The sequence below is a fragment of the Mauremys reevesii genome, linkage group 9 (assembly GCF_016161935.1).
Source record: "Mauremys reevesii isolate NIE-2019 linkage group 9, ASM1616193v1, whole genome shotgun sequence".
Classification (NCBI taxonomy): domain Eukaryota; kingdom Metazoa; phylum Chordata; order Testudines; family Geoemydidae; genus Mauremys; species Mauremys reevesii.
Window position 1 is genome coordinate 75,890,757 of NC_052631.1, and position 12,244 is coordinate 75,903,000.

General features: G+C 44.2%; 1 protein-coding gene across 1 annotated transcript in view; it reads right to left on the bottom strand.

Annotated features, from left to right (window-relative positions):
• Window positions 1-12,244, bottom strand: part of LOC120371899 (connector enhancer of kinase suppressor of ras 2-like) — a 581,536-nt gene that overhangs the window by 550,607 nt on the left and 18,685 nt on the right. The window contains exons 2-4 of the mRNA XM_039488337.1: window positions 10,658-10,767; window positions 8,417-8,574; window positions 4,269-4,820 (exon numbers count right to left, since the gene is read on the bottom strand). Of these exons, the coding sequence (XP_039344271.1) occupies window positions 4,269-4,335 (67 nt within the window). The 5' untranslated portion in view covers window positions 4,336-4,820; window positions 8,417-8,574; window positions 10,658-10,767. The remainder of the gene's footprint in view (window positions 1-4,268; window positions 4,821-8,416; window positions 8,575-10,657; window positions 10,768-12,244) is intronic.

Here is a 12,244-nt window from a genome sequence, read left to right on the forward strand (position 1 = left end):
GTGTATAAACAACTAATTATATGTATTCATGCTCAGTTATCAATTTTTACCTGAAAACACAAAGTTTGCACACATTTTATGCATGCAGTTGCACAACTAAGCTGTCTGAAAATCCAGGTATTCAAGTGACTCTACTTATATTTAAAAAGAGAATCAATTTTATGTTGGTCATGAAACAACTTTGAAAGCTTGAAAGTAATAAGCCAAATTCCAGTAAGCAATGCATGGCAGAAGATCAGTAGACAACACTCGGGCATGCAGCAGAAGCTGGATGTCCTGATTCTACCTCCTCTGGAAAATGATGGAGAAATTAGGTCTGCAGCAAATATCGTCGAAGGGTGCAATGAGACATGACCATGAGTGGGTGTGATAAACATTTTTCATTAGAGTTGTGTGGAGAAAGGTAATTCCATTTTATGGAGGATTTTGATATTTCAACATTTGGTTTTGTTCAGATGCAGAATGAAAACCAACAATTTTAAAATCCTCTGTGAAAGGTAATGAACCCCAGCCCTGGAGCCATGGCCCTGGAGTTCCCTACTTCCAAGCATTATCTGTCACTGCCTGAATTAGAGTCACGGACCAGGGAAGCCCTGGGGCCCTGACTCCAAAGCTGTCTAGCAGGTATGCTGGCAGGGAGCCAGGTGGGCAGGCAAGTTGGCAGAAAATCAGGCAGAGTTCCATTGGAACTTCATAAAAACCAAATTGTTTAGATTTCCATGAACTGCACATTGCAATGAAAAAATATTTAATCAGCATTGTCCCAAACAGCTCTAACGTTCATACACACATGTAGCTGTTTGCGTAACCCACGCATCTCCAGGGTGTGGTGTTCTGTCCATCTAGTGGCACTGAGACCACTTAGAGAGAGAGAGAGAAAATGAGTCTGCTCTACAACCATAACTAAGAGCCTGTTGGTTTTTAGCTCATGCACTAAGCTCCAGAGATCCCAGGTTCGAACCTGCCCGATGACGACCAGGGTCTGTTGGAGTTACATTTATATTAAGCAATGGTCTGCGCTCACAGCTTCCTACTCCTCTCCCCTCCCTCACCATGTTATTTTTATTCTTAGCAAGAATAGAAAAGATGATGGAACTATGTGTATGGCTGGTCTCAACCAGAGTATGGTCACATATTAACATCACTCGAACAGTCAATATGTGCCTATTTGTACTGGGGGAGTGGATTATGCTAATTTCTCTACATTTGCCAGAATTTCAATCAAAAGGAACAGCTTGATACTTAGTATGAAAGATTTAAATGTTTCCGAAGAGCACAGCTAACAGTATTGCTGGCGAGATTTTTTTTCAAGTCATGTCAAAAGTAGAGTGTTAGGCTTTGTCTACACTACAGAGTTTTGTCCGCAAAAGTTATGTCGACACTCAAAAAGCGCTATAATAAAAATCGGTACTGCATGTTCACACTCACTCCCTCTGTCAGCAGAGCGCATCCACACTTCGGGCACTAGCATCAACAGTGTGAGCAAGCAGTGCACTGTGGGTACCTATCCTACAGTCCAGCTCAATACCTTCTGCCACTAGGTCTTGCAGGAAGGTGAAGCGGATTGTGGCACATCTTGGGACTGGGCTCAAGGTCCCATGATGCATTGCTTTCTGTCCCAGAATTCCATGGGATTCTGGCTTTCTTTTGTGGCATTTTTCAACTGCTCTAGTTTGCTGTGCACCCTGGCATCTTTGTGAGAAGGGATGGATCCCACACTGCTCTCCTATGCTCTGATAACTGTCATGAAGACATTGCGGATGACAGTGCAGCTAATTGCAAAGTTCCTAACAGAAGGAGACTCCCAATTGACTGACATGCTGTATGATGTGGATAGGGAGCCACTTTAGATTGCTTTTGGCATTCACAGGACAGCTGCAGAGGGTGAACCGTCGCTTTTGGGCTCAGGAAACAAGCATGGAATGGTGGGATCGTATCATCATGCAGGTGGGGGATGATGAGCAGTGGCTACAGAACTTCTGGATGTGGAAAGCCACCTTCCTGGAACTGTGTGCGGAGCTAGCCCCAGCACTGCGGCACAAGGACACCAGAATGAGAGCTGCCCTATTGGTAGAGAAGTGTGTGACAATCACTCTGTGGAAGCTAGTGAATCCAGACTGCTACCAGCTGGTTGCGAATCAATTTGGAGTCGGGAAGTCTTCCGTTAATGCAAGCATGCAGGGCAATTAATTGCATCCTGCGACGAAGGACCGTGACTCTGGGAAATGTGTGTGAAATAGTGGATGGCTTTGCAGAAATGGGTTTCCCTAACTGTGGAGGGGTGATAGATCACACACATATTCCAATTTTGGCACCACGCCACCTTGCTATGGAGTACATCAATAGGAAGGGATACTTCTCCATGGTGTGGTAAGTACTTGTGGATCACTGTGGCTGTTTCATTGACATCAATGTGAGGTGGTCTGCGAAGGTGCATGACGCACACATCTTCAGGAACACCGGACTGTATAGAAAGCTGCAAGTGGGGATTTTCTTTCCAGACCACAAAATTGCAGTGGGGGATGTTGAAATGCCCATAATGATCCTGGGAAACTCAGCGTACCCCTTATAGCTGTGGCTCATGAAACCTTACATGGGAAACCTGGATGACAGTAAGGAGCAGTTCAACAACAGGCTCAGTAGATGCCGGATGACAGTAGAATGTGCCTTGGCAGATTAAAGGTATGCTGGCAATGCCTTTATGGCAGGTTAGACCTCAGTGAGGATAATATTCCCCTGGTCATAGCCGTGTGTTGTATGTTGCATAATCTTTGTGAAGCTAAGGGTGAAAGGTTTACTCAGAGTGGAGTGTTGAGGCAGACTGCTTGGCTGCGGATTTAGAGCAGCCAGATTCCAGGGCTATCAGAGGGCCCCAGAAGGGGGCAATTTGAATCAGGGAGGCTTTGAGGCAACACTTTGAAAATGAGAACCAGTAACATTTATCTCTGTGATTGATGCTGCCATGTTACATTACATGTAGTTTTCCTAGGAAGCGATTATGACATTTGGGGCCTTACATTCCAATAAGCAAATGATTAAGCTGCCTGTGTATGTATTGGTAGTACCTGCTATCTCAATTTGTAAGACACAAATAAAGATGTTACCATTCAAAAACTTTGCTTTTATTGCACAAGAAACCACACCCCGCCCACACACGCACACAAATATGCTTGGTGGGAAAGGAGGTACCAGGGAAGAGCAGACTTTCAGAGCTGTGTGTAGGTCCAGCTATCATTCTGAAAGTTGTCCAAGGGAGTGGAGTGAAGGGGAAACCGAGAAGTCCCAGAAAGCAGAAAGGACTGTGTGGGAGGAGCTTGGAGAGGCATGTGCTGCAGGGGAGGATGGGCATGCATTTGCTCAGTCTGCAGCATTATTAAAGACTTCAGCATCTGCTTTCGCTCCTCCATGACATTAATCATCGGCTCAGTAGCGTCCTTAACAAACTCCTGTTTTTCTTTTCTGTTCTGCCTTTCAGTTTCCCTCCACTCCTTGCATTCCCTTTTCTCTGCACTGGAGAAGTGCAGTACCTCCTGAAACATATCTTCTTTGCTGTGTCGTGGGCGCTTTCTTATCTGGCGGAAACACTCAGACGGTGTGTGAAGGGTGTTCCTGAAAGCCACATCTGCCGAAGCAGAAGGAACAATGCACAGAAGCTTGATAGTTAAGTTCATGCACAATATTAAAACATTTCAGTAAAGTACACCTTTTGTAACAATACAATCACTTTCTCACTGACCTTTGGCAAGCACACATCTCTGCGAACACCCAAAGCATGGTGGGGAAAGGGGCACTCTGTAAGGGTTGCAGTACAGCTGACTGGGGAAAAAATTCGAAAATTCTCTCACACTTTTCCACAGGTGGGGGTCATTGTAGCAGATATCTCACTGCTGAGGGTAAGCAGGGAAGCGAGGGTACATCTATTACATGCTTGTGGCTTCTGCCCTTGGTCCCTTTACTGCTCACCTGTGTGCTGCTTTGGGCCCTGCACAAGTGATTGCCGAATGGTGTGAGAAAATTTCCTACAATGGGGGAAGGAACAAAGCAGCTCTGCCAAGGAACCTTTGGCAGAGGATTTCTGAGTACCTCCAGGAAACTTTCCTGGAGATCTCTCTGGAGGATTCCCAGGAGATCTCGGTGTGCAGCAACTCCCTGTTCCGCCATACTGATTAGCTACACAGGGGAATGTCCAGCACACAGAAACACAGCCAGCCTCCCACATTTCTATACACTGAACACACCTCCACACTACACAAGCCACAGCCACTTACCAGGCATCTCCTCTCCTGCTTCTTGCTTCCTGGAGAGCAACTGCTGAGACTGGCTAGACACTTCCATAGTGCTGAACAGTTCCTGGCTGTCTGGCCCGCTGGGTGACCCTACTGGGAGCTCCACATCATCGTCTAACTCCACCTCTTTGTCAATGACTTTGTCCTTCAGGTTAGGTCCTCTTTCTGCTGCCTCCAGGCCTGCCGAAGTATCCACGGGGCTCTTGGCAGTGGAGCTGGGGTCACCACCGAGGATAGTGTCCAGCTCCTTATAGAACTGGCAGGTCTTAGGTGCAGCACCAGAGTGACGGTTTGCCTCCCTCGCCTTATGGTACGCCTGCCTCAGCTCCTTTATCTTCACTCTGCACTGCAGAATGTCCTGATCACAGCCCTTTTCCACAAGCTTCGAGAAGTGTGCCCCTAGGTATCAAAATTCCTACGTCTCAAGCACAGCTGGGACTGCACAGCCTCCTCTCCTCATATACTGAGCAGATCCAGCAGATCCACAGTGGTCCAAGCAGGAGAGCATTTGCTGTGATAACCTGCCATGGTCACCTGGGAAGATGTAATGAAACTTTTCCACACCGAGCAAACAGAAAATGGAATTTCAAAATTTCCTGGGGTTTCTAAGGGGGAGGGGCAGATGGTTGTTTACTTGGCTGCAGGGCAGTGGAGTTCAAACTGCTGACCACAGCGGTCAGGATGGGCATTGTGGGACACCTCCTGGAGGCCAATGAAAGCAATAAAATCAGTGTGGTGGCTACACTGGCACTTTGTCGACAGAAATTTTGCACAAAAAGCCTTACGTCTCTTATCGGGGTAGTTTTATTTTGTCACCAAAAAAGGGGATTTTTGCCGCCAAAATTTGCATTGCAGTGTGTACACATCCACTGTTTTGTCGACAAAAGCTGCCTTTTATCGACAAAACTTTGTAGTGTAGACAAGGCCTCAGCAAGACAAGGTAAGTGAAGCATTGGACCAACTTCTGTTGATGAAAGAGACAAGCTTACAAGCAGGGCCAGCTCTAGCTTTTTTGCCACCCCAAGCAAAAAAAGGGCGGCCGGACTGCCAAAGGAAAAAAAAATAAAATAAACCTCCTTCTGCCTGCAGGACTGTCGAAGAAAAAAAAAGGCAGCCACAGGGAGCGTGTGAAGGGCAGTCAAGGTGGTTCGCAGGGGGGTGAAGGGCGGTGCTGCAGCTCGCTCGCAGCCAGGCGAGAAGGGCTCCCTCCTCCGGCCTTGGGGTGCTTCTCCCAGCCGGGCAGGTGGAGCCCCTGGCGCTGCAGGAGGTGCTGGCTCAGCCACTCCTTTAAAGGCGGCTCGGCCGGGCCGGGCTCAGAGCAGCGCGGGAGGCAGAGGCCAGTGCAGGCGGCGGGGAATGGCGCGTCCTGGGGAGCCCGGCGGCACAGTGAGCGGCGGAGCGGCCGGAATGTGCTGCCCCAAGATTGGCCAGAATGCTGCCCCTTACAATGTGCCGCCCCAGGCACGTGCTTTCTCGTCTGGTGCCTGGAGCCAGCCCTGCTTACAAGACAGCTCTTGTTCAGGTCTGGGAAAGATACTTAGAGCATCACAGCTAAATACAAGGTGAAACAGATTGTTAAGCATAAGGAATTAACACATATTGCAAGAGATCATTTAAGGTAAAGTGGGCAGCTAATGCTCCTGCAGTTATAGGACAAATAGAGGGGGTTAGTGGATTACAGATCATTGTAATGGGCCATAAATCCAATATCTTTACTGAGTCCATGATTTTTAGTATCTAGCAAAATTATTAATTTAGGCTAGTTTTTTGAAGGGATTTACTTTGGGAATGAGGCCTGAGAGGTCTGATATGGAGTGATTTTTTTGTGAAAAGTGTTTGCTCCTGGGTGACATGGTGTTTTTGTCTTTTATCATTTTACTGTGTTCATTTGAGAATGTAGCCATTGTCCGGTTTCACCCACATTGTTGGGAAATTTAGTGCACTGGATGAGGTATGGCACATGGGGTGATAGACATGTATAGGGCCCATGGATCTTGAAAGGTGCATTTTGAAGGAATATTGATCATGATAGCAGTGGAGATATGTCTGCAGGTTTTGCTTCTTTTCTTAGGATAGGTTTTGGTGCTGCTTTTGAGTTGGTGTGTCCTGGTCTGTGGACAAGCTCATCATCAGAAATAAACTCCAGAGTTCAGGAGTTATTTCAAGGCCAGAAAAAGGGGGGGGGGTCAGGAAAGATTTCTTTCAGGATGTGCTCCCCATTGAGTATGGGTTGTAATTGTTTAATGATACCCCTTAGGGATTGCAGTGAGGGGTGGCAGGTGACAGCAAGGGGTGTGCAGTTGGAGGTTTGTTTTTTGTTGGTTTTTTAGGCCGTATTAAAACAGGCTCTCTGGGGGTATTTGGGTGGCCCATTCCATGATGTGATCTATTTCTCTGGTGGTGTGTCCTTGTTTGCTGAAGGTGATTTTAAGTGCGTCAAGGTGTTGTCATGGGTCTACCCTCACTTGAAGCTGGGGGGTTTCAAAGTGAGGACCAGCATGTTCCCCCCCCCCCCCAAATAGGTCTAGGTCTCTGCTGCCCACACCACCACGTCAATTATGTGGGGCGGGACACCCTGTCCCCCCCCCCTCTTTCCTCTTTCCAGAGATTCTGAGGGAAAGAGGATCCACTCATCGGAGAAACCTCCCCCCCTCTCTCCTCACTGGAAAGAAAAGATGACTGAAATCAAACTGTTTGAATCAAACCCAGGACCCTCTCTTCCCTCCCTTCTCTTCTCTGAGATGAGAAGCCTGTCTCACCACAGGAGAGTGTCTTCCTCCCCCTCCCTCCAGTACAAGGAAGGGATTTAATCAAGAGAAAAAGAAAAAATTAAAAAAAAAAAAAAAAAGAAAATACAGAATCCAGCCTGAGCTGGATACTGGTATAACCTAGCTAAGTTCTGGAAGTTCTCTCTCTCTCTCTCTCTTTCTCAAAAACAACAAATTAAGAGAAATAAAATACAATCAATCAATAACACACAGATTTGCAAGCAGGGGATATTAGGTGAGGGACACAGTATCTCTCTCTCTATACTCTATCTTGACTAGAGAAAATTAGTCAGAAAGGTGGAAACTTGTAAACTCTTGTAAAAAACATCTGGACTTAAAACTCCAGAAGACCTAAAGACAGAAGAAAAGACCTCCTAAAAGTTCCTCTCCTCTTTCCCCTTTCCTCTCCTCAGGTTCAGTGGGTCAGGGGCCAGTGCCCTACTAACTATTCATGACAGGTGTGTACCCCAGACTTTCTCTTTGGAGCATATTCTGCGGTATCTGAGTGCCTGGCTGTAGATATGGTATGTCTGGGGTAGTTTTTGGATCAATAGAGACATATGTCCACTGCTAGGATGATCAACACCCTCCCCTCCATAACACCATAGCTGACTCCCCAGTCCTCATCCTCAAAGGAAATCTGCACACTTTCAAAAGATGAGCCTGGGACCTTAAATCATAACTTTGTTAGATACTAAAAAGCATAGACTCAGTAAAGACACTGGATTTATGGCTCATTAGAAAGGTCTGTAACCCACTTACCCTCCTTTATCCTATCACTGCAGAAGTGTTAACTACCCACTTATACATAGTACAAGAGAGCATTCAAAATGAACTCCCATCTGGTCCATCTTGTATTTAGGCATGACAGTCTAAACCAGTGGTTCTAAACCTATTTAACATTGTACACAGCATATGCAGATCTCTGTGTTATGTGGGCCCCATCCACACAGTATATATACTACCTGTATGGCCCTGAGGATGTCACATGGGCCGCAGCTGTGTGCTGATTGGGTCACAGGTTGAGAACCATTGCTCTAAGCCCTGGTCTACACTACAGAATTACAGTGCAGCTGTGCCTATGCAGTGTTTTAAGTATAGACCTGCTCTAAGTATCTTTCCCAGACTTGGAGAAGAGCTCTGTGTAAGTCTGAAAGCTTGCCTCTCTCACCAACAGAAGTTGGGCCTGTAAATGATATTGCCTCACCCACCTCCTCTCTCTTATCATGGGACCAACATGACTACAGCAAGACTGCAAACAAAAAACAGAGGATGTTCAGTTACAAATATTTATCTTAAATAAAGTGACTTAAAATATTAATGCTTAGCAATTCAGCAAACATGCAGTCTGAGGCTGCTCACAGTCAAGCTGGAGGCTGATTCAGTCCCCTGAACTCCAGTGTCAGGAAGCCACAAAGAAATCATGAAGCCACCTTTGTGCACCGCCTCCCACCCCCATCTTCCTCAGCTGCATTAACTTCATCTCAACCACAGCTAGAGATCCTGTCCATACATAGGGTCTGGGGCCAAAGTTAATTAAAGAACAGTTATTTTCATGTTTTATTCTTTGCCTACTGAACTAACACAGTTATTTCTCGTTTGCTTATTTCAGTGTTGTGTTTTACATTAGTGAACAAAAACAAAGCGCTTTCTAGAATCTCAAATGATTTTGTCTGTTTTTTATGTTTGCTCTTGCACAACCCTGTATTTTGGGCTAGTAAATGGAATGTCCTCCAGAATTGCAAGTGGTTGTCTAATACACAACTGCTTACGAATACTTCGCTGTCCGTCTTTGCGTTTCCTGAGTTAGAGGTTAGCTGTATCAAAGTCAGTGGAAGCTGAAGCTTGGGGGGTTTGATACGCTCCAACAGTTCTCATTAATTATGAAGCCCAGACAATTACAGTAATGCAGGTGCTCCAAGGCAAATACATCAAGCATGAGGCTTGCTGGGATGCATTTCTTGTTTGTTGTAATAGCTTTGGCTTTTGGACATTTATAGAAGGAGATTGATTATTCTTTTCCCCAAATTATACCAAATAGATTATTTTCTGTTTGTAAAACTCAAGATTCTGATCAGCTTCCTACCACTCAGCTATTTATACTCTGAGCTACCCAGTACCACTGTATTTTCACTATTATGTTAGAAAGACATGACTAGAGTATGTAATTATGAGTGTGCCCTTTCCAAATACCAACTATTATCCTTTTCTGATTCTGTTTACTTCAGTAATTGTTGAAGTCATCCAAGGTGAGCTGAGACACTTTTACCAAGCATTCCCATAATGAATTTATGTATTACTACTGTGCCCTAAGAAAGCTTTTGGGTGATTGGTGGATTTGTGTGGGCTTTCTATCAAAAATTATTAAATGAAACCAATCACAAGGTCTGTACTGGATTCCTAAATCCTGGCAATGTGGATCTTAACTTGGTCCAAATTAATTATTATAATTGAATATACACAGACAATTTACTCAAGCACCGAGTAAAATTCTCCAGACCTGATGTCTATGAAGTCTGCATTTGAACAATTACACATGTGATTGTCAATACCAATATTCAATATGCACTCAAGCAGTTGACAATCCATTCTGTACATGCAAATGTCTGTTTGCATGTTCAAATATGGTATATATGCTTACAATTTTGGAAAATTTGGCCTCAGTTATAAATTATATGCAAAACATGCAAAGCTCTTCTGTAGTGCAATGGAGTGCACTGTTAGTTGTTCAGACTTTCAGGTAAGATACTAAACTGAATTCCTTTCTGTCTATTTCTGATAGCTGTCTAGGTGGAAGTTAAAGATCCCTGGGTGAGCCGTATAATGGAAGAGCCCCTGAAGTAAGCCCCTGGATCCATATCCCCCTATATTTTTGAGATGTTTGAAAACCAAACACAGAGTTAGATCCACATTTTGCAAATGTCTTTGGTCTTTATATGGGGAAAAGCCAAAACTCAGTGTCTAAAACTTGTCCCAAACTTTAGGGAGCTAGACATTTGTATCTAAATATAGAATGCTTCACTAAGAAAACAGGGAATAAACCCCATATCCTGGCTAATACTTCCTGTCTCAGTAAAACATATTTTCATATCCAAAGCTATTTCAGAGACATTATTGAATGCTGGGACATTACCACTTGCCCTTTACCACCTCATTACCACCTGCCCTTAGTGTGAGAAAGCCTTGTCTGTTCCTGCTGTGGGTCAGCTCCCCAACTCCATCAGCTTCAGGCAATACAAGTACTCCCTCCTAGGCCTCATAGGATTGCTGTTTCTCTATAGGTTAGCAATGGGCACACTCCAACTCTTGAGCATCTCCCTGGAACATTTCACCCCTAGTTCAACTGCACACTCTCAGTTTTCACTAATCCACTGCTTCCAGAGAAGCAGTACACCTCAGATCACTGCTCTGCTTAACTCACAGCATCTTGATTTGTTTATAGTGAAAACAAATATGTTCTTTTAATAAAGCACAGAGGTTCAAGTAGTAGTAAGTAGAAGTACTGGAAACAAATGATTATATAGAAAATCAAATTATAACATTCATTCTATAGTCTTGACTTATGTAACAAGATACTCTCATGTCTAATAAAGTATTGCTCACCCAAAATGCTTGCAGTACTTTACAGCTAGATGGGCTGTGATCCTTCTTTCATGAGACATGGGTGCTGTCCGTTTGCCTCCTAGATGAAGGATTCAGTTTGTCTCATTACTCTGCAAGATATACCAGATCAATTCTTTATCTTTGCTCACAAACAGGACACCCCCTGCTGTTTGTTTCTTCCTGTAAATTTCTCCTCTTGTAGATTTTGCAATCTGTCAGTTCTCAGGTGGCTTAATATGCAAATAGGCAGACAATACACAAATGGCCAAGCAAGGGATTAGGTGATTACCTCCTCCCTGAAAGCAATATCTCCGAGTCACTTCTTGGTGACCTGCCTTAACACCAATACCTTAAGAACACAATATTCAGTATACATACATAACTCCTTAATATTATCGTTACGTACATTTTGCAAATGATTATGATAATCAGTGGGCAACTGGCTCCTGCTAGAGAATTCACATGCCACCCTTTGGTGAACTGTTATGCAGATATCCAACCTTGGGGATCCCTGTAAAACCCTATAAACCCATGTGCCCTCTGCCAGTTGTCACCAAGGGTCCCTGAGTCACAACTGCCTAACAGGTGTTCTGTTTGCCCAGAGTCACTCCCCAATACTTTTGCAAAATTATATGCAAAGGTCAAAATAACAAATGCTTATGAGCTTATTGAAAACTGAACCCTTGAATAAGAAACTGGATTTTAAAACCTTCTAGTAATGTTATTTTGACCTTTGCATGTACTTATCTTACACATTTTAGAGGGCAAGGGTAAATCTGAAAGGACAGTATAAGTCAGGTGGGATAAGAATGATTGATGAAGGGTTGTTTTACACTAGGCAAAAGATTCTGGGGACAGGGGAATATTGGGACAAGTTGTATTCTTAGATCCAAGTAGCTACATAAGTATGAAGTATTATTGTTATTAAGTAATATTTTATAATAGCTGGGATTTTTGTAATTAGAATATTTGGAAAATATTGTAGTTGTCTGCATTACCCTCAACGTGCTCATAACACTTGCAGCTGTGCATTTAAGATCATGAGAATAATTAAATATTTATGCTTCAGGGCTTGAGCAGGTTACCTACAGGGGTCAGGAAGGATTTTTTTCCCCCTGATGCACAATTGACTAGATGTGTTCTGGGATTTTTTTGAACTTTCCTCTGAAGCATCAGTGATTGGCCACAACTAGAGATGTGACACCAGACCAGGTGGAACAGTTTGCTAAGGTTCTACAGAGAATCTTCTTTCTAGATACATGGCTGGTGTGTCTTGCTTTAATGCTCATACTGATTACTGGATTTGGGTTGAGACAGAATTTTCTCCAGGACAAATTGGCAGGGACCCTTTTTTTGGTGTGTGTGTGTGTGGCGGAGGGTTGGTTTTTTGTGTGGTTTTTTGTTTTGTTTTTCCTTTCTTTGTAGCTTGGGATATGGTTCATCTGCTGGGATCCTCTGAGCATACCTCATCTAATCAATTCCCTGCCATTGCAGCTTGGTCTCTCCTGTTTTCTACTTGTGACACATAGTTTAGTCCCTTGAGGATAGAAATGCTTTAGTCTAAAGTCTTTGGGCTTAGTATAGGGG